This window comes from Salmo salar, chromosome 20 (genome assembly GCF_965601325.2).
Source record: "Salmo salar chromosome 20, fSalSal1, whole genome shotgun sequence".
Taxonomy (NCBI): Eukaryota; Metazoa; Chordata; class Actinopteri; order Salmoniformes; family Salmonidae; genus Salmo; species Salmo salar.
The window spans coordinates 35,940,985-35,964,680 of NC_138310.1; the positions used below are offsets into that span (position 1 = coordinate 35,940,985).

General features: G+C 41.1%; 2 protein-coding genes across 4 annotated transcripts in view; both read right to left on the bottom strand.

Moving 5' to 3' along the window:
* Nucleotides 1-2,452, bottom strand: part of LOC106580522 (lysyl oxidase homolog 2B) — a 44,023-nt gene extending 41,571 nt beyond the window's left edge. Inside the window, exon 1 of the mRNA XM_014161685.3 lies at nt 2,288-2,452. The gene's annotated coding sequence lies outside the window, so the exon portion shown is untranslated. The remainder of the gene's footprint in view (nt 1-2,287) is intronic.
* A 1,314-nt stretch (nt 2,453-3,766) lies between these two features.
* cyb561a3a (cytochrome b561 family, member A3a) lies at nt 3,767-22,617 on the bottom strand. Of its 3 annotated transcripts, XM_014161687.3 has the most exons (7): nt 22,447-22,617; nt 20,802-20,952; nt 19,891-20,098; nt 8,920-9,128; nt 8,579-8,733; nt 6,211-6,379; nt 3,767-5,017 (listed from the first exon to the last, which is right to left on the bottom strand). In XM_014161687.3, the coding sequence occupies exons 2-7, from the start codon at nt 20,937-20,939 to the stop codon at nt 4,994-4,996; spliced, it is 903 nt and encodes a 300-aa protein (XP_014017162.1). In that variant the 5' UTR covers nt 20,940-20,952; nt 22,447-22,617; the 3' UTR covers nt 3,767-4,993. The 3 variants fall into 3 exon arrangements, with proteins under 3 accessions (XP_014017162.1, XP_014017163.1, XP_014017164.1); XM_014161688.2 differs by lacking the exon at nt 20,802-20,952 and having other exon boundaries at nt 22,447-22,615; XM_014161689.3 differs by lacking the exons at nt 20,802-20,952; nt 22,447-22,617 and adding an exon at nt 20,263-20,413.
* Nucleotides 22,618-23,696: the final 1,079 nt, after the last annotated feature.

Here is a 23,696-nt window from a genome sequence, read left to right on the forward strand (position 1 = left end):
GATGGTTTTAATCAAACAGCATAACTCCTTTTAAGACTGCTGAAACATTTCACACAAAGCACTGAGCCATTGAACAATAAAGTGGCTTTCAAATTATGTAAACTAAAGGCTATGTCTGTCTGGAAGTGGAAGCTGGATCTTTCTATTTGCCAGCATCTTTCTTTTTCCCTCGCTGTAACGTGGCAGTTGGTTACACAAGTTACAAAACGTAGATGTTACAAAATCAAGCCCAACAGCTGGCATCAAGCCCACAGGGAGTGCATCTCCCCACAACGGCACATAGGCGTCATAACCAGGCTGATGTTTTCTTTAAACCACATGGATAAAGATCCACACAGAAGATACAGTACTGTATGACTAATGTGATCTGGAATCTAGGATATATGAACCGCTATCTTTCATTTAAACTCAATCCTGCTTCAGCACTCTAAGATTTAGGGTCTCAAAGTGGAACGCAGACAGTACAGAATCACAAAGAAGTTCCTAGAGCAAAGGTAAAGATTCAAAAGTATAAGATGGACCACCCCATGAAATGGTGACCTCTTGGATCAAACAGAAGTCTCCTGGCAACAGCCAATCAAACGAGGTATTCAGGAAGCTCTGGCTCCCTTTGGTCTTAAGTAAAAAACAATTATGTCCAGGCAGAGAAACTCAACACATCAGCATCTATCAACAATATAGAACGCTTCTTTTACTGCTTTTAAAAAAGAAAGACATTAATTCCATGATGAGACATAGAAGAATGGCACACTTGTCTTTTCTCCTCATGTTTCACCGCGAGACAGCTAGACACATAACTATCACTGACTAGGGACAGCAGGGCATCTGGGTCAAAGGGAGGAGGTTCCGGGGTCAATATGTCAGGTCAGAACAAAGAGTTAGAGCCTTCCTAATATCTTGCCCAGACCATTAGAATGTTTAGAACGAACTGGATCATTCTAGATAGAAGAAGTCTGTCTTATCATGCATGGATGGCAATAGAATACTCTATAAATGCATTATACATATGCAGCTCATAGAAAGTGTTACCAAACCATCAACTTGAATAGTTATTTCACTGTTCCTTCTAGGACAAGACAGTAAAGTAGAATCAAGTCAGAGAACTCCTGGCACATGCCATTGATTTACAGGTAACTGTCAAAATAAAGGAAACACCAAAGCGTCTTCATAAGGTGTTGGGCCACCACGAGCTGCCAGAACAGCTACAATGCTCCTTGGCATAGATTTTACAAGTGTCTGGAACTATTGGAGGGATGCGACACCATTCTTCCATGAGAAATTCCATAATTTGGGGTTTTAATGATGTGGAAAAAGCTGTCTCAGGCATGTTCAAATGAGTTGAGATCTGTTGACTCACACACACACACACACACACACACACACACACACACACACACACACACACACACACACACACACACACACACACACAAACACACACACTTTAAAACCCCTATGGTCCTTTGAGTCCCCTCTTTCAAAGTTACTGAGATCTCTTCTTCTAGCCATGGTAGCCAAAATAATGGGTAACAATCTTTATATGTGACCCTATTAGCATGATAGAACTCAGGAACCACACTTGTGTGGAAGCACCTGCTTTTAATATACTATGTATCTGTTTACTCAAGTGTTTCCTTTATTTTGGCAATTACCTGTATATGACAGAAGAGCACATCCAGGTAATAATACACAATATAGCCATATAACATTCTCTGCAACCTAATTACATAGCTACTATGGGCTATAGAGACTGAAATCACTAACCGTCATTGGCAAGAGTGAGAAATCAGCTTGCAATCATGAAGTCCACAAAAGCAAAACACATTTATCTCCTCCTGTAGTCTACTGCATCTAAACTGTAGTTGAAAACACTGCACACCCTACAGCACACCTGGCACCAACATATCACAAACACCACAACTATCCACACCTGGAATAACTTATATCAGAGATCCCACAATGATGACATCATCCTTGTGTGGGAACCATGTAAAACAAACTGTGGTGAATTCCATCTCAGTAATATCCTACAGTATTACAGGCAAATAGAAACTTCTATAAGAATTTGTTACAAATAAGACATACCGTTCAAGCAGATCAACATGAAATCAAACTGCATTTGGTTATATGTGGTGTGGCATATAAGGATAAAGCATAAACACCTAATTTTACATGACAATCTCAAAGACCAAAAGTCAAACACATTTTTTCCAGTAATATCCTTAAATAATTGTTGCATTAACCAACTTTTCAAGTTATTTCCAAAAACATAGAAAAAAGCTCTCACCAAAGTCGATTTTTTTAAAATCCTCTTGATCCTTTATTAAAGCCTATAGATGGCTGTCTAATATCATGCCCAAGTCACAAAATCGTCGCTTTACTCCCCAAAGATTGCTATGTGCCTTCGGATGTTTTACTCCGCTAAACTTTCACTCCCACATGCAATTTCAATACCGCCTTCGACCAAATTACGCCTTGTGCAACTGCCCAGTAACGCCCACTGCTGAAATGACCTCATCGATGGCCTGAGCGCTGAAATTGGAATAGCCTGAATTCCTATGGATTTGGAGCAACACCGGGGACGCGATAGCATCGCAGAAGGGCAGCAAAATGTATCCTAGGTCAATCAGGTCCGGTGCAGCTCAACAACCATGTTGCTTTTGTGCCAGATTGGTAATTTCGGCACACATAACCAAAAAGCACACATGAATTGAGTGTATACATGTATGGTAACACTGTGACATTCAGAAAGCAAAGATCCACATACTTTTTTTGTGATCAAAGGTTTATTTAGTAATAATAGTCAGCAAACATGAATACATACAAACATGAATACATACAAAATTAAGCTACACCACCATCACAATCCCACCCAAGGACCAAATTAAATAACAGATCCACATACTTTGTGTAACATTTTGCACTTGTATAGCCTAGCCTACTGTATCTAAAATGTCTTGTAGTCTGCTATACACAAATGTGCTATTGCGCATTACGCATGACTATCAATTTAGTCTGATATTTGCTCTCTACACTGAATCCTTGATACTGCTGCCACCATGTGAAAAACATATAGCCCACGTTTTTTCCATCAAATTCATGTTTTAGGATTTTTATTTAACAAGGTAAGTTGACCGAGAACACATTCTCATTTACAGCAACAACCTGGGGAATAGTTACAGGGGAGAGGAGATGAATGAGCCAATTATAAACTGGGGATGATTAGGTGACCATGATGGTATGTGGGCCAGATTGGGAATTTAGCCAGGACACCAGGGTTAACACCCCTATTCTTACAATATGTTCCATGGGATCTTCAGTGACCACAGAGTCAGGACACCCATTTAACAACCCATCCGAAAGACAGCACCCTACACAGGGCAATGCCCCCAATCACTGCCCTGGGGCATTGGTATATTTTATTTTTTAAACCAAAGGAAAGGGTGCCTCCTACTGGCCCTCCAACACCACTTCCAGCAGCATCTGGTCACCCATCCAGGGACCAACCCTACTTAGCTTCAGAAACAAGCCAGCAGTGGGATGCAGGGTGGTATGCTGCTGGCAAAATAGGTATAGCTGTAGCTTTCTCTACTCCATAATTACACAACATATTGTTTGTGTGGCCAAACACTAAATGGTCAATATAAAGAATTGAAATGACCATTGAACAGATTCCAAAATCCCAGACTGTAGCTTTAATGAGACTACAGCCTAAATTGCATGCACAACAGGAATGGCAGTCACAAAGAAATGCTGAAATACCGTGTTATCTTTGAGTATATCATACTTTATTCATTATCTTATTCATTAAAAAAACAAGGCAGCGATATAAAATCTACTATTTAATACATTTATAAAACTTATCTTGATGGGACACATATTATTTCTTACAACACTGTCATGACCAGGGCCAGCACTAGCCTTTTGGGGGCCCTAAGAAAGATTTGCTTGGGGGGGTTCCACCTCGCAGCCAAAACATTTCCGTGGTCCCATCTTGACGGCGGAGAGAAACATTTTTAAGTTTGAAAGTAAATTTCATGCAATTCTACTCATTTTGCCATGGAACATTGAGAAACATTTGCAGTTTTACAGCTGATTTCCAGCAATTTTACACATTTTGCCATGACTTATGCCATGTTAAAGGATACTTTGGGATTTTGACACTGAGGGCCTTTATCGACTTCCCCAGAGTTAGATGAACTTCTTGATACCATTTTAATGTCTCTGTGTGCGGTTTGAAGGAAGTTGCTAACTAGCGCTATTGCAATGTCTAACTAGCGTTAGCGCAATGACTGGAGGTCTATTGGTATCTGCTAGCATGCCAGCAGATACCCATAAACTTCCAGTTATTGTGCTAACACTAGTTAGCATTGGCTGGCGAAACTACCTCTAGCCTGCCTCATACTGGACACAGAACCATGAAAATGGTATCCACAAGTTCAGACTCTGGAGAAGTAGATAAAGGGCCTCACTGCCGAAATCCCGAAGTACCACTTTAATATGATATCTGAGTGAGAATGACTAACAAAATCAATGTGAGCGCCCTGGAGTTCAGGGCCCCTTGGCATGTGCCTTGCGTGCCGAGTCAGTAATTTGGCCATGATTACTACAAGGTTTAGATAGCTGGCTAGACTAATTTACCAATCAAAACATTTTTAGCTGACATGGGCTAATTCAGTGACTGTCAGTGACTGACATAAGAGAAAAACTGCTGATGTAATACCACATTTTGAAATTCTACCTAGTGTATTTTACTATATTAACTCTCAACAGTATTACTATATTAACTCTCAACAGTAAGTTCAGACCCCCAAGTGGCCAGGGGCCCTTATGCCCAGGGTTGGCCCTGGTCCTGACATTGGCTAGGACATTCAGCATCTCATTATTTGCTTAAGGCAACTTTGGACCCAGCAGGGGCAGATCATATTTCTGGATAGCTTGCGTAGTATAGTTAGCGGCTCATTGCGGGTTTGAAGCCTCCTCATCTCTTCTATTAGCTGTCGTCTTGAAGCAGTGGCTGCATGTGGAAACATTAAAGTTTGTTAAAAACACAAAAGGAGTTGAATACATCTGTGAATACACTTTCACCTAGTATGAATATACCGTAAATTCCGGACTATAAGCCGCAACTTTTTTCCCAGCTTTGAACCTCGTGGCTTAAACAATGACGCGGCTAATATATGGATTTTTCCCGCTTTCAATTTTTTTTCTCCAAAAAAACACATTCTGTGACTTGCTCAGTTTTTTGGTGGCATGAAGCTTTCATTAGACCAATGAAATTGCCGAACGGGTTAAGGTCAAACAACTTTTTTGTTTACTGTTTAGATTAAATCGAGCGCTCTCAAACTTCCCATCATTCTGATTACGGTAGTCATTTTGACACCCTCATCATGGCAAAGACACGGAGAAATGCATATGATGCAGCTTTCAAGTTGAAGGCGATTGATCTGGCTGTTGGAAAAGGAAATAGAGCTGCTGCACGGGAGCTTGGTCTTAATGAGTCGATGATAAGACGTTGGAAACAGCAGCGTGAGGAATTGACTCAGTGCAAAAAGACAACTAAAGCTTACTGCTAATTTTTAATTTTTTGTTACAAGCCGTGTTTCGTTAACGTCTATTTATTTTTCTTACAAGCCGTGTTTCGTTAACGTCTATTTATTTTTGTTACAAGCCGTGTTTCGTTAACGTCTATTTATTTTTGTTACAAGCCGTGTTTCGTTAACGTCTATTTATTTTTGTTACAAGCCGTGTTTTGTTAAAGCCTATTTATTTTTGTTACAAGCCGTGTTTCGTTAAAGCCTGTGTAAAGTTAATTTGTTTCAATGTACCGGTAGGCACCTGCGACTTATAGACATGTGCGGCTTATTTATGTTCAAAATAAAAATAAATAAAAAATTCAGTGGGTGCGGCTTATATTCAGGTGCGCTTAATAGTCCGGAAATTACAGTAGTATTGGAAAATAAAATAGCATTTTCAGATGTCATTCAAATAATGAATTTGTTTTAGACCAAACAGGGTTTATAACCATCTCACAGCACACAATACTGCACTTATAAAAAAAAATACAAACAGCTATGAAGATAATACAGCTCTATCTGCATACATAGTATGGGACAAATCTGTTCTGGTTTTTACACATCATATTCAGTGCTGCACTCAGTCAGGACATCTGACTTGGCAACATGACATCAGAAGGTTTGTTGCACTCACACTGTAGCCCATGTCTTCACTTCGAGGCTCTGGTCGCTGCCATTTCTGATTGGACAGAATCTTCAGGACGACCAATCCAAAGGCTACAATCAAGACTCCTAACGAGTTGGCGACCAATGCCTCAGGTGGCAGGTTGCCATATGGCATTGTCCCATTGGTGGTTCCTTTCCTGAAGAAAGAATCAACACAACACTTTGTACACGTTCTGAATAATATTGTCCAACACAGGTTGATGTCCTTTTTGTCTTTAGCTATATTATGGAAATATGTGTTTAAAGAGTACATTGTTTCCTACTCAATAAAAAAATAGAAAATGTTTCCCAAATGGCAACCTATTCCCTAGTACAATATTTCTCAATCCTGTTCCTTGGGATTCAAAGGGGTGCACATGTTAGTTTTTTCCCTAGCACTAACATACAGTGCCTTTGGAAAGTATTCAGACCCGTTGACTTGTTCCACATTTTGTCACGTTACAGCCTTATTCTAAAATGGATTCAATCGTTTTTTCCCCTCGTCAACCTACACACAATACCCCATAATGACAAAGCAAAAACAGGTTTTAAGAATTTTTTGCAATATATATATATAAAGAAGTACATTTCATATTTACATAAGCTTTCAGACCCTTTACTCAGACCCGATTACAGCCTCGCGTCTTCTTTGGTATAACGCTACAAGCTTGGCACACCTGTATTTGGGGAGTTTCTCCCATTCATCTCTGCAGATCCTCTCAAGCTCTGTCAGGTTGGATGGGGAGTGACGCTGCACAGGTATTTTCAGGTCTCTCAGGAGATGTTAGATCTCATTCAAATCTGGGCTCTGGCTGGGCTACTGAAGCACATTCAAGACTTGCCCCGAAACCACTCCTGCATTGTTTTGGCTGTGTGCTTAGGGTTGTTGTCCTGTTGGAAGTCTGAGGTTCTGAGCGCTCTGGAGCAGGATTTAATCAGGGATCTCTCTGTACTTTGCTCTGTTAATCTTTCCCTCAATGCAGACTAGTCTCCCAGTCTCTGTCGCTGAAAAACATCCCCAAAGAATGATGCTGCCACCACCATGCTTCACCGTAGGGATGGTGCCAGGTTTCCTCCAGAAGTGACACTTGGCATTCAGGCCAAAGAGTTCAATCTTGGTTTCATCAGACCAGAGAATCTTGTCTCTCATGATCTGAGAGTCTTCAGGTGCCTTTTGGCAAACTCCAAGCGGGCTGTCATGTGCCTTTTACTGATGAGTGGCTTCTGTCTGGCCACTCTACCATAAAGGCCTGATTGGTGGAGTGCTGCAGAGATGGCTGTCCTTCTGGAAGGCTCTCACATCTCCACAGAGGAACTCTGGAGCTCTGTCAGAGTGACCATCGGGTTCTTGGTCACCTTCCTGACCAAGGCCCTTCTCCACCGATTGCTCAGTTTGGCCTGGCGTCCAGCTCAAGGAAGAGTCTTGGTGGTTCCACACTTCTTCCATTTAAGAATGATGGAGGCCACTGTGTTCTTGGGGACCTTCAATGTTGAAGAAATTTTTTGGTACGCTTCCCCAGATCTGTGCCTCGACAAAATCCTGTCTTGGAGCTATACGGACACTTCCTTTGACCACATGGCTTGGTTTTTGCGCTGACATAAACTGTCAACTGTGGGACCTTATATAGACAGGTGTGTGCCTTTCCAAATTATGTCCAATCAATTGAATTTACCACAGGTGGACTCCAATCAAGTTGTAGAAACATCTCAAGGATGATGAATGGAAACGGGATGGACCTGAGCTCAATTCCAAGTCTCATAGCAAAGGGTCTGAATACTTATGTAAATAAAGTATTTCCGTTTTTTATTTTTAATACATTTGCAAAATATTCTAAGAACCTGTTTTCTACTTTGTGTGTAGATTGATGAGGAACAAATGTAATTTAATCCATTTTAGAATAAGTCTGTAAGGTAACAAAATGTGGATAAAGTCAAGGGGTCTGAATACTTTCAGAATGCGCTGTACATGATTAGAATCAAAGGCTTGAATGAAATGTTAGCGCTTCCCCAAAAAAATTGAGAAACAGTGCCCTAGTGTACTGCTTTTCACCTATGGGGCCTAGTCAAAAGTATTGAACTACACTCTTAGAAAAAAGGGAGCTATCGAGAACCTAAAAGGGCTCTTCGGCTGTCCCCATAGAATATCCATTTGAATAACCCTTTTTGGTTCCAGGTAGAACCCTTTTGGATTCCATGTTCATTTTCAACAGAGGGTTCTACATGGAACCCAACAGGGTTCTAAGTGGAACCAAAAAGGGTTCTCCTATGGGGACAACCAAAGAACCCTTTTCGAACCCTTTTTTCTAAGAGTGTATAGTGAATAGGGTGCTATTTGAGACGCAGCCAATGTCTCTTACAGTGCAAAGAAGAGCTTCTCGTTGATCCCTGAGATGCAGGACACAATGCTGAGTATCAGTATGCAGCCTCCCATCCACACATGGGCAGGCTTAAGCAGCTTGCGGAATGACATGGGTGAGCAGGGCAGGAGGAAGCCAACAAGGCCCATCACCCACTGAAAACACAACATATGTCACCATCTCACAGCCATAGAAAGTGGCATTACGATTCTAACAATCACCATACATGCCAAGTACGACATAATACGTCTAGGCCATTATATGGCGTAATATGAGCTGACAATTGTTTTTAAGACAATGCCGCTTTAATTTGTGTGCTGGCAGTGGCAGATATACTAAACCTGAGTGGTGAAGAGTGCTGTAGTGCAAATGCCAATCCAGCTGTGCAAGGAGTAGAGGTTGGGAGTGCTGTTGGTGTGGTGGAAGTCAAACACAGCACAGAGGCCAAGGATGGAGCAGAGCAGGGCCAGGAGCATGACACCAGCATGCAGCAGTTTCCAGGGCAGCTTATTCTGCCCCCATGTGAGGGGAATGCGGTACAACACTGCTCCTAGAGATAAGAGGGGTAAAGACACAAAAAATTTAAAAGGTCACCACTCACTTTACTTGGATATAAGCTGCAATTTAAGCTTTGTTTTAATTGTCTTTATCTCATGTATACAGTACACCAGGGCTATTCAACTATATTCTAACAGGGGACAGATCTAAAATTGCAGGGGGCCAGACATTCTCCATAAACGATTATTCTTTGAAAGAACTGTATAAAAAAGCAACACACACACACCAATAAAGCACTTATCTTAAAATTGAATGTTGCTAAAAGTAATTACGAAAGAAGTGGAAGGCGCTCAACCAACTAAGTCGAGGTGCAACCAAAACATTTTATAATCATTGAAAAGCAAAAGCACAACTCGGGCTGTGGCGGTCATGAAATTTCATCAGCCTGTGATTGTCAAGCAAATAACTGTCGGTCTCACGGTAATTGACAGTTAATTAACATAAACACATGTCGCATCTCCTGGCTTCCAAATATAGCCTACAATACATTTTTAAAAGTCTAATAAATCCATGTAATATAGCCTACACTTTCACAATAATTCCATTACTTATTTTAGACAGGTCAAAGACGCATGATATTAAGAAAATGTAGTCTATTTCAGAAGAACAGAATAGCATACTCTGAGTTGTCCTTATGTTAGGTCCTGATCTGGCTATGCCAAATGGCAGTGGGCTACACTAGTTCATTTAGAAGACAATATTTCCTTAACATTCCATTTCATTATTTGATAGTATGAAGAAAACAATTGAGCAAAGCTGAATAAAATATAAATATTTTCTCCAAACGATTTGAGGGAGTGCTCACATGCGGCTATTCTGCGTTGAGCGGTTAACAAATATATAGGTACCCCTTATATGCTACATTTAGAGTTATTAATGTAACTTTACTTGTTCTACAAACGTTGGGCTATATGTTTAGATGTTTTATTAATTGTTTTTTTGCGCAGGCTGTACACACTCCAATAGTCTCTCATTCACAATTTGACAAGCACTTGATAATGTATCGAATTTCACGGCGGCATCCCCTTTCTGGCCGTAATGCACTCTGAAAAAATCCATGACTTTTGCGGTCCGGAGTGCGGCGGCGGTCCTTCGCAATCCGAAGCGTCTCTCACTCGCATGGCTCTCCATCACGTGATCGGGTCTTTCTCACACAGTGATGCCAATTTAGCAATTTTGTTGCTAGATTTAGCAACTTTTCAGACTACCCTGGCAACATTTTTTTAAATAGCACCTAGCAACAAATGTAGCTACTTTTAAAAATGTATTTGGAACTTTTAGCAACTTTTGAAAAGTGACTCAAATGCTAAAATGCACTCATTTTCCCTCTAAATGACACAAAAACGATGTTCTCTGTCACAACACACGTGCCTGGCTGCAAAAGTGCATTGTGAGTGACGTCAGCAGCAGGCGCTCAGCTTGTGGACAGGCAGCAGCAGGCCAGCAGAAATGTCAGCAAATTGCAAATAATTGTTGGCTGACTGCAGCAGCAGTAGTACGGGTTCGACGAGTCACGAATGTTTGATCTTGAACAGAACTTACAACATCAATCAACATGTCTCAATCAAAATTGTACAGCCAGAAGTACAGAAAATAGTGGGAGTCTGTACCTGAACAAATGTCAAATCATATTTTTTGCCGAGCTGGCCAGTCAATTTGAGTAACGTTATTGTGTATTCAATGTAATGACGTCGTTTTACGTTGTCACGCAATGACATCACAACGTCATTTAGCAACTTTTATCAACAAATCAACTTGCCTCTAGCAATTTACCCGGATAATTAGTTGGCAACACTGTTCTCACAGGCTACAAATCAGACACATCGGGGACGCAACTGCGCTAATTCCTTATCCAATTCCGAGGTGCAATATGTATTTATTGCACATAATATTGGAAGAAATGTCCACATTTACTTTTCGTCAGCCAACAAGATGAGTAGGCCTAACGAACAGCAAAAGCACTAGCCTATGTTAATCTACTATCCCCCTTCGTACAAAAGTCGACCTATTATATTTATGTGCGAGAAATAAATATTCCAAACATAGTCTGGAACAGTTGTGGGATGAGACGGATCCCAAATTAATACAACCACTAGCATCCACATTTTTTTTTTTATGTGGCTGACGCAACAGATCAGAACGTTTAGCTTAAAATGTTGATAAACTATTAGGTTATTTCTTCACATTATAAGCGCAGCAATACGCACATGGTAGCAGGCTATAAGTGCGAATGTTCCATTGGCGGAAAACACCATTATCAAAAGTGACTGCAAATATATTGATGCATGTAATGCTTGTATTATAACGGTCATTTTTACGGTGAAAATTGTCCTCCTCAAACTTGAAACTCACGCCGGAGGAGATGGTTGCCGTTTTACTGTCTCCTAACCAATTGTGCTATTGTGTGTTTTTTCACGTTATTTCTAACTTAATTTGTACATAGTGTTTCTGCCACCATCTCTTATGACCGAAAATAACTTCAAGATATCAGGACAGCGATTACTCACCTCGTACTGGAAGAAGATTATTTTAACGAGTCGAATGCGAAGGATTTACTTCCGACACCCGAACAAGGCCCCCATCCCCATCATTCGCAGGAGAAAGAGACGGAGATATCGGGACGTAGGTTGGGGTGCCTTGTAAGGATCCGACTGCAATTGGATAATCTGTCTTTACCATCAGTCCTATTAGCCAACGTACAATCATTGGATAACAAAATAGATTAACTACGATCACATATACAATGGCAAGAAAAAGTATGTCAACCCTTTGGAATTACCTGGATGTCTGCATATATTTTACTTAGATGAAGATCAGATCAAATTTTAAGTCACCACAATAGACAAACACAGTGTGCTTAAACTAATAACACACAAATTATTGTATTTTTCTTGTCTATATTGAATAGATCATTTAAACATTCACAGTGTAGGTTGGGAAAAGTATGTAAACACCTAGGCTAATGACTTCTCCAAAAGCTAATTGGAATCAGGAGTCAACTAACCTGGAGTTGAATCAATGAGACGAGATTTGAGATTTTGGTTAGAGCTGCCCTGCCCCATAAAAAACAGTCACAAAATTTGAGTTTGCTATTCACAAGAAGCATTGCCTGATGTGAACCATGCCTCGAACAAAAGAGATCTCAGAAGACCTAAGATTAAGAATTGCTGCCTTGCATAAAGCTGAAGAGGGTTACAAAAGTATCTCTAAAAGTCAGTCCACAGTAAGACAAATTGTCTATAAATGGAGAAATTTCAGCACTGTTGCTACTGTCCCTAGGAGTGGCCGTCCTGCAAAGATGACTACAAGAGCACAGCGCATAATGCTCAATGAGGTTAAGAAGAATCCTAGAGTGTCAGCTAAAGACTTACAGAAATCTCTGGAACATGCTAACATCTCTGTTGACGAGTCTACAATTCTGCTTACGAGCAAATTTAAAGCAGTAAGCACCAGTGACTAAGGTCAATAAAGAAGTGGTCAGATGACGCAGATACTAAGCTACAGGACTGTTTTGCAAGCACAGACTGGAATATGTTCTGGGATTCTGTAATGGAAATTATATGATTAAAGGTTTGACTAAATGATTTCACTCAGAAACCCTATAACCTGTTGAAATGTATTCGAAATAAGGATATAATAATGGGTTAAAAACGATATTGCAATACTGTGTGTGAGTAAGACACTGGTACCACTTCAAAATGAGCAGGGCAGAGTTGATAAGACGACCTTGGGAAAGGAACAGGAGAAGAGGCCTCCTTAAGTTAGGGAGAGAAACAACGGCCTGGGAACAGCTAGGCTGGTAAAAGATAAGGAGACAGGTGGTCTGGGTACTGTGGAAAAATACAGCCGCCTAAAGCTGGGTGGAGTTCTCTACTGGTGTGTGTGTGTGTGTTAATATAAAAGGCTTTGTACATTGTAAGGATTTTCAGAGCTCTCATAAATAAACGTTTTGACCATTGTGGGCTGGTTCTCCGTCTGCGTCATTTAACCAGAATCTTACACACTCTGGGGGGGCAGACTAAGTAGTTTAATTGAAGTTCGGTTTAAGAACATTGATAATTTAATTCACGTAACAGATTCTTCCAATGGCATTGAGGAGTACACCACATCAGTCACTGTCTTCATCAATAAGTGCATCGATGACATCATCCCCACAGTGACTGTATGTACACACCCCAACCAAAAGCCATGGATTACAGGCAACATTCGCACTGAGCTAAAGGGTAGAGCTGCTGCTTTCAAGGAGTGGGACTCTAACTCGGAAGCTTAAGATAAATCCTGCTATGCCCTCCGACGAACCATCAAACAGGCAAAGCGTTACAGGGTTAAGATTGAATCGTATTACACCGGCTCTGACGCACGTCGGATGTGGCAGGGCTGGAAAACTATTACAGACTACAAAGGGAAGCACAGCTGCAAGCTGCCCAGTGACACAAGCCTACCAGACGAGCTAAATTACTTCTATGCTCGCTTCGAGGAGAGCAACACTGAAACATGCATGAGAGCGTCAGCTGTTCCGGATGACTGTGTGATCACGCTCTCCGTAGCCGACTTGAGTAATACCTTTGAACAGGTCAACATTCACAAGGCAGCAGGGCCAGATGGATTACCATGATGTTTACTCCGAGCATGCGCTGACCAACTGGCATTCACTGACATTTTCAATCTCTCCTTGACTGAGTCTGTAATACCAACATGTTTCAAGCAGACCACCATAGTCCCTGTGCCCAAGAACATGCCTAAATGACTACCGACCCGTAGCACTCACGTCTGTAACCATGAACTGCTTTGAAAGGCTGGTCATGGCTCACATCAATACCATTATCCCAGAAACACTAGACCCACTCCAATTTGCATACCGCCTCAACAGATCCACAGATGATGCAATCTATATTGCACTCCACACTGCCCTTTCCCACCTGGACAAAAGGAACACCTATGTGAGAAGGCTATTCATTGACTACAGCTCAGCGTTAACACCATAGTGACCTCAAAGCTCGTCACTAAGATAAGGACCCTGGGACTAAACACCTCCCTCTGCAACTGGATCCTGGACTTCCTGACAGGTGGTAAGGGTAGGTAACAACACATCCGCCACACTGTTCCTCAACACGTGGGCCCCTCAGGGGTGCGTGCTCAGTGCCCTCCTGTACTCCCTGTTCACTCATGACTGCATGGCCAGGCACAACTCCAACACCATCATTAAGTTTGCCGATGACACAACAGTCATCGATGAGACAACCTATAGGGAGGTAAGAGACCTGGCCGTGTTGTGCCAGGATAACAACCTCTTCCTCAACATGATCAGGACAAAGGAGATGATTGTGGACTACAGGAAAAGGAGGACTGAGCACACCCCCATTCTCATCGACGGGGCTGTAGTGGAGCAGGTTGAGAGCTTCAAGTTCCTTGGCGTCCACATCACCAACAAACTATCATGGTCCAAACACACCAAGACAGTTGTGAAGAGGGCACGACAACGACTATTCCCCCTCAGGAGTCTGAAAAGATTTGGCATGGGTTCTCAGATCCTCAAAAAGTTCTACAGCTGCACCATCAAGAGCATCCTGACTGGTTGCACCACTGCCTGGAATGGCAACTGCTCGGGCTCCGACCGCAAGGCACTACAGAGGGTAGTGCATACGGCCCAGTACATCACTGGGTCCAAGCTTCCTGACATCCAGGACCTCTATACCAGGCGGTGTCAGAGGAAGGCCCTAAAAATTGTCAAAGACTCCCGCCACCCTAGTCATAGACCGTTCTCTCTGCTACCGCATGGCAAGCGGTACCGCAGCGCCAAGTCTAGGTCCAAAAGGCTTCTTAACAGCTTCTACCCCCAAGCCATAAGACTCCTGAACAGCTAATCAAATGGCTACCCTAACTATTTGCATTGCCCACCCCCCACGCTGCTGCTACTCTGTTTATTATCTATGCATAGTCACAAACTCTACCGACATGTACATTTGACCTCAATTACCTCTACTAACATGTGCCCCCGCAAATTGACTCTGTACCAGTACCCTGTGTATATAGCCTCGCTGATGTTATTTTACTGCTGCTCTTTAATTATTTGTTATTTTACTTTTTTTTTTTTACACTTATTTTTCTTAAAACTGCATTGTTGGTTAAGGGCTTGTAAATAAGCATTTCACTGTAAGGTGAAATACCTGTAGTATTCGGCATATGTGACAAAAATACAAATTGATTTAAAAGTGGTAACGCGCATGCTAGCAGTTGCTCCCGACGCCACTTGGGTACACTGCAGCATCCACTGAGAGCAGGGGCGGAAATCCCGGGGGGGACGGGGGACACACGACCCCCCCCATCCTGGGAAAAATATGATTTGTCACCCCCAATATATCACTGTAAACATAACTATGTAATTTAAATAATATTAATAATACGCAATGAAAGCAATTGTGCTGATTATAGACACTTAATAGCGCGTTTTTAAGTTTCAAAAGATTGCGACCTCCCCACCCTTTGCCTCACAATGGTTTGATCCACTGCCAGTTCCTTAGTTGGCAAGGTAACAGAGGGGTCATGTCTACTGTCTGAAAGGCACTCAATGCACGTAACTGACGTGAGGTTCATCCAGTCAATCGTGCCAATGCAATGTTTTGTTTTATGTTGGCAGGGTTCACACACACACTAGCTGAATATGCAGAGCTAGCGCGCAAATATTAACTATTAAGCTAGCTAGTACCTATTCCATTTATGTGGCGTCGTCAAAGATGGAATCTTTGCTATCGTCAATTTATTCCAAGATCAGCATGCAGATGATGTAAGTTAGTGCTTCAAAGTCCCTGTGATAAGGTTAGCGATAAACTGAAGTCCAAACTGAACAGAATAACACTCTCTTCTACCATTGTCTTAAATATATTTAATGGTCTCGTTGCAAAAGCTAAATTGTCGCAAGGGAACTTTTATTTATTTATTTTATTTCACCTTTATTTAACCCGGGTAGCAAAGATTATAGCAAACAACACTGAAACGGAATAGGTGCTCGCTAGCTTTGCAAATTCAGCTATTGTTGGAAGCCAGCCAATATGAAACAAACTATTAAAATTACAAAAGGTTGCAGCATATGTTGTGTAAATGGTGAACTCATACAGCTGTCAACTCTTGTCACTGCAATCCGTTTCACATTTGCTAGCTACCTTTTAGATCGAAGCCCAAATAGAATGATAGAAGATAAGATGATAGAAGCCCATCTCCTACTGTAAATAACCTACACACTGTGTGTGTGTAGCCAGCCAGCCAGCCAGCTAGAAAAATGGCAGAAAAATAAAAAAGACGGACATCAGAGTATTTTTCAGTACACCAAAACGCAAAGTAAGAACCCTAGTAGCCTAATATCTCAAAGACTAGTTGATAAAATGTTCATAAGAAAGAAATGAAATTCTAATGGTCATGTTTCACAATGATGTCATTAGGCAGAGCAGGCAACAGATGGCACACAGACAGCAGAGTTGGGGACAGATATGCAGGGACAGACTGGCAGAGACAGGGAGTCTCAGGTAAGTTTGTTGAGTCTTTGTTTGGCAACATTATGAAAGGTTCTCCATTTTTTGGACTTGTAAAATAGGAACATAATTGGAAAATGCCATGGATACCCCCACTCTCAACTTAAACTGGTGACTGAACTAAGATTTGTTAAAGGCAATAGTATTGCTGTTGTGATTAGTTGTGTAGTTTTGGGTACCGGTAGTTAGGAGTATGGCAAACATCTTATTTCTTTGGTTCCTCAATATACATTTACCATGTTACAATGTAGGCTGTGTTACAGCACTACTTTTGGTGTCCCCCTCAGGAATTGCTCTTGAGAAAATTTAATGTAATTGTCCCCTCCAAAGTTGATATCAGATTTTCGCCCCTGACTGAGAGGCTCTTGCTGCCAAGGGAATGCCTGACAGCTTGAAAGACGTTTTGGACACTACAGTGAAAATGGTTAGCTTGTTCAAGCAAGGCCCCTGAACTCTCGTGTATTTTCTGCACTATGCAATGACATGGGCAGCGACCATGTAACACTTTTACAACATACAGAAGGGCGCTAGTTATCAAGGGGCAAAGTATTGACACGTTTTTTTTAAATTGAAAGACGAGCTTAAAGTTTTCTTTACTGATCATAATTTTCACTTGTCTGACTGCTTGCATGATGACGAGTTTCTCACACAACTGGCCTATCTGGGTGATGTTTTTTCTCGCCTGAATGATCTGAATCTAGGATTACAGGGACTCTCCGCAACTATATTCAATGTGCGGGACAAAATTGAGGCTATGATTAAGAAGTTGGAGCTCTTCTCTGTCTGCATTAACAAGGACAACACACAGGTATTTCCATCATTGTATGATGTTTTGTGTGCAAATGAACTCAAGCTTATGGACAATGTCAAATGTGATATAGCGAAGCACCTGAGTGAGTTGGGTGCACAATTACGCAGGCACTTTCCCTAAACTGATGACACAAACAACTGGATTCGTTATCCCTTTCATGCCCTGCCTCCAGTCCACTTACCGCTATCTGAACAAGAGAGCCTCATCGAAATTGCAACAAGCGGTTCTGTGAAAATTGAATTTAATCAGAAGCCACTGCCAGATTTCTGGATTGGGCTGTGTTCAGAGTATCCTGCCTTGGCAAATCGCGCTGTTAAGACACTGATGCCCTTTGCAACCACGTACCTATGTGAGAGTGGATTCTCGGCCCTCACTAGCATGAAAACTAAATACAGGCAGACTGTGTGTGGAAAATTATTTAAGACAGACTCTCCCCAATACAACCCAACATTGCAGAGTTATGTGCATCCTTTCAAGCACACCCTTCTCATTAACCTGTGTTGAGTTATTCTCAATTTTTGATGAACAAATAAGGTTTTATATGTAAGATGGTTAAATAAAGAGCAAAATGATTTATTATTATTATTTGTCACTTCCCACAATCCGGGTTGTGACAAAAACTCAAACACACAATGAAGGCAAAAAAAATTTACATTTGAGAGTACGCTGACCCTAGTGCTAGAGGGGGTGCACAGCTGGAGGTTGAATGTTTGAAGGGGTACAGGACTATAAAAAGTTTGGGAACCACTGGGCTAGGCTACATGAGGTGTGCAACTCTGATTAGAAAATGTTGCAAAAAAAGGCTTTGTTTCTTATGCTGGGTATCATTCACAAGTGATAATATATAACTCACCAGTGATAGGCTGATTTTGTCACCCATCAGACTATTCTTGATTTAATCTTGTCTTTACATACACTAAATAATATATGTGTGACATTTGTTTTGATTTAGAATGGACCATTATCATGCACCTGTATCGAAAAATACATGTAATCTAAGCACTTAAATAGCAAATGGAGGATGCTTTTCCCCATGATTTATTTTCATGCCAGCCAGGTAAGCTATACTCCTGTTGTAAAGAGAAGCAATGTGCTTAATATTAGGAAAGTTTAGAAATAAATATAGTAGGCCTAGCCTATAGAAAGCTGATGGTATCCTCGTCTTTTTATTTACGGCTATCACTGTTTTCTCCCGCAATTGCCTAGCCTATAGAAACGTTGTGCAACATGAGCTCATGGGCTCTCATGAAGTGTTTGATGGGATTTTGACTAGAGGTACAATAGAGTGCTGAGTACCAGACAGTTAGCAAGTTTGGTAGGCTACTAATGACCAGCAGCAGCATTAGAGCTTGGAGAAGCCTAATTACCGTGACTAAATGGTCATGTGGAATTTGACTGCCTTCATGACTCGTGACCGCCAGTGTGGCGGTAATACGGTCAGCACAACAGCCCTAGGCACAACGCTCGCTCACCATTTTTACCATTAAAAGCTTCTTAAAAGTAATTAGGTAATTTTAAAATGATCTGAAAACTATGCATCTCAATAAATAACAGAAGGATGTGTCAAATCAGGTAAAGCCAAATTCCAGTCTGAAGGAAGTATGCTTTGAATTAATTTCCCCCAGTCATTAGATGTTTTTCTGTCACGCTCCCTTCTAATGATTCCTTGTGAGCATCAGAGAGGGAAACAGAAGGCACGTATTTGTTCCTGAGCGTCGTAGCTTTTAGGAATGTGGTCATAATATTGTGTAGATTAAACTGTTCAAACGCTTGAGCCAAATTCATATGAAGAATTTTTTCCCACATAGGCGCTAAAGACTGCAAAAAATCACATTTTGGCACTGAATGTCAGATTTTGGCAGGGATTTCTTTTGCAGATCTTTTATTAATGTTCAGAATTGATCAAAGGGCCAGTCTAAATTAATAAACGGCCCAGATCTGGGCCGCGGGCCTCCAGTTGAATAGCCCTGCGGTACACTGTCAACATGGTTAAGTTCTTGACATGCCTACGGTGCAAGGGAAAGACGAGAAGGGAGCAGTGAAGGAAGTTAAGGTGACTTTATTTAGCTTTCTATGTGCCGAAACACCAGCACAGAACATCTTCATATCCTACATAACATTATATATCCAAACATGAATCATTCATTGTGATTTAAATGCTTTCAGTTCTTATTTCCAATTAATGTCTGAGACACATTCATCTGCATCAACAAGGGAAAGTGAAACCACTTGATTGTAGTTTCACTACAACTGACTAAAGCCTCTCACCTACATAACAAACCCCCATACATAACACAAACTATCCAAACCTGAGACAGTCATTGTAATTAAAAAACATCAAGTTCTCATTTCAAAGGCTGAGACACATCTACCTGCACTGGAAGACTGGAAGTAAAAGCACTTCCTGAGCCACTCACCATTGCCGTAGAGCACGACCAGACCTGTGACCATCAGGACAGGGTGCCAGTTAAACTGAAGGGCCGAGCCATCCCAGGCAAAGCCACCACGCCAGTGGGAGTTCCAGATGGACACAAACACCACACAGGCGATCCCCAGGCACAGGCACAGCAGGTAGCAGAAGTAGAAAGACACAATGGATCTCATCCTGGTAGAACAATCTGCAAGCTAGTTTGAGAACACAAGAAAAAAATGGAAAGAAAGTTATTTAATGGATGGTTACAGAAGTCTGGACATTTTCAGAGTAGGAACAAACCTCCACTCTGAGAAGTGTGAAGCAGGTGAAATTGACAATAATAAAAGCCTAGGCTATACAGTAAAAACATACGTACAGTTTGTCCTCACTATCTTGTCTCGCCGTCAACACAACATGAGTAAGATAAGACAGCTCAAGTGTGATTCGGTTTCTGTTCCACTTCTGTGTCTAGTGGCTTGTGAAATCCCTAAATGGTTTCTGACCAAAATCCGTTGGGTCTAAATACCTTAATATGGCTCCCACGTATGATGCTGCGTTCATAACCAAGTGGGGTGGTGGTAATTACCAGTTGTGAAGTCGTAAATACGAGTTGGAGGCATTCACATGTTTTGAACTCATTGAGAAACGTCGATTGGCTAATTGCAAAAAAGCTGCGTCAACATTAAATAAAAGTACAGCTATCACGCTCGCAAACAAATTATAGTGTTCAAAAAAACATTAATAGATTGTTATAAATAATGTTTTGTTGTTGCATTTAACTGCCCGAAATACAGTTGGTCATTTTCTTAATATGTGACATCAGAGTTGGAGGGCCATTCAACTGGATTCTTCCCAGTCGTATGTGGTAAATACCACCTTCCCACTTGGTTATGAACGCAGCATTGGGCTACTCACAATGGCCCTTGATTTCAGTTCCTTTTTCATTGTGTCAACTGCTAACTCGCTTCCACATTCCATTGTCTCATTCCACTGGCTTAGGGGGAAGCACTCAGATGGGGTTGAACAGGTGATAGGTGGGGTATAGTCATGCATCCGGTCAGGTGCCCTAAATGAAAATAGTAAGGTATCACACATAGACTTAGGTAGACATCGCATCATTGTATCTGTCCCATTGTGGTGTCTGTGAGAGCCCGGGCAGTGTCATTTAGGCCATCTGCATTTTGAAATAATCAATTTTCTTCTTCTAATACATCTATAAGTTGGCAACAAGGGCCTGGGTTCTGGCCAAGAAGCACGGTTTTGACTGCTCCTACAGTTTTGCTTCGGTACGGCAGTTTAACTGACGCCCGGCCCAGAAAGACAATTTGCATAGACAGCAACTTAGAGAAGTCATATTTGAAAATTCCTAATCAGAAACTTTGGTCATCACCTTCGTGCACAAAACTTCCAATTAATTATTAAAATCATCGCTGAGGCCTATTTCTTTTCCCATCACACACATATTAACATTTTATATTCATCCAATGTCTGCCATGTTTTTGGATGACGTCGTTTCTGCTCTCTGTGCGTACTGAGTGCTTGTGCGCATGTGAACCGGATGCAACCCAGATATAGACAGTCCATGAATGGACTGAGGTATAATTCATTATCATGAGTAGATTAACTTGAAAACAACGGTCGAACATATTGGACACAATCTCCAGTTCTAATTATACATCAGTGGTTGGCAAACAAACTGAAAAAGTGCACACTTTGAACAGGTATAAAGCCAAGGTTGGCGATTTACTGCCACCTGCAGTTATGGAACATTTCCTCACGCGTATAATTCATTATCTGATCCGTCCTGATGGCATCATGTGATCCTTTCTTAACCCATAGGAAATCCCACCCAGTTGATAACTTCAAAATGGTGAAAGTCCTCAATGGTGCTCCCCATGCTAACACAAGCTTTAGGGCACTAGAGTCCTTCATCTATCTCTATGGCATCACATCCATGATGCTTTGTGGGCAAATTGTGACGACTGAACAATAAATAATAAGTAGGCCTTGCTAGTTATTTATGATGCAAGGTTATTTGAAAATCAGTTATTCAGAAGTTGTCTGCACTGTCGAACAAGCCCAGTTTCTATCCAAAATGGCAGCACTTTTGACGAGAGACCGTACTTTCTAAAGAGCACAGGGATTGGGGAGGGAGGGACAGAATACACCCTACCATGAAGATAAACATTGAGCATGGATTATGTCTAAACAAAACTAAGGGCTTTTGAACCCTGGGGATATCAAACAGGTCTCACAAGAAAAATACTAGCTAGCTATGCACCGAGATTGCCTACCTTAGAATACAGTATGATACAGTGTGAATATTGTATGCAACAAGCCACATATGATATAAATCATAGTACACACATCGGTAAAAACTAAAAACAACGGGAAATATTCCTGGGAATTTTTTTTGTCAAAGCCACATATGCCACAAACTGAACAAAAAAAACATACTTTGCTAGCTAGCTAGCTAACAAAGCTGTTGTTGATTGACCCGACTACATGAGTACACATAACGTTAGCTAGTTAAAACTTGAAGCAATTCAGCACTTCCTACCTATCTTACGATTCTTCCATATCAGCTTAGGTCGAGATAATTAAATACTACTTGTAATCATTGCCAAATGTTGTAAAGTTTAGAAATAAATTATATTCAAGCAGCACTAAAACGGCTGCTGGTGTTTACTACAAGTCACATTTACATAATGACCTCGCAAGGCATGATGGGAAATGTATTCCAGGCTACAAACCACAAACTGTGTGCCCGATTTGCCATAGTAGGCAACAACAACAGTAATACGGTGTTGCATTGAACCTTTCTGTTCAAAATCACTCCAGCTAACAAAGCTGTTGCTTGTATTATGAAGCCAAGATCAATAATGTAAATAATCATGCCAACAAACTTTGGAGAACTTTAAATGAAATGATGAGCAGAAAGACACATTCAACTCGATCGTTCATCGAATCAGATGGCTCATTCATCACAAAAACATTTGATATTTCCAAATATTTTAATGATTACTTCATTGGCAAAGTGGAAAAACTTTGGAAATGCCCACAACGAACAGTGAACCTTTGTATTCATGTATAAAATTAAAGAAAAGCATTGTAAATTTGAATTTTGTAAAGTTAGTATGGGAGAGGTGAAAAAGTATTGTTATCGATCAATATTGAAAAACCTCCTGGCATTAATTAACAACTTAGATGGAAAGCTACTGAGGATGGCAGCTGACTCTATATCCACTCCTATACAGTTGAAGTCAGATGTTTACATACATTTAGGTTGGAGTCATTAAAACTTGTTTTTCAACCACTCTACAAATATCTTGGTAACAAATGATAGTTTTGGCAAGTCGGTTAGGACATCTACTTTGTGCAGGACACAAGTAATTTTTTCAACAATTGCTTACAGACAGATTATTTCACTTATAAACTCACTGTATCACAATTCCAGTGGGTCAGAAGTTTACATACACTAAGTTGACTGTGCCTTTAAACAGCTTGGAAAATTCGAGAAAAAGATGTCATGGTTTTAGAAGCTTCTGATAGGCTAATTGACATCATCTGAGTCAATTGGAGGTGTACCTGTGGATGTATTTCAAGGCCTACCTTCAAACTCAGTGCTTCTTTGCTTGACATCACGGAAAAAAATCTAAAGAAATCAGCCAAGACCTCAGAATTTTTTTTTTTTTTTAGACCTCCACAAGTCTGGTTCATCATTGGGAGCAATTTCCAAACGCCTGAAGGTACCACGTTCATCTGTAAAAACAATAGTACGCAAGTATTAGCAACATGGGACCATGCAGC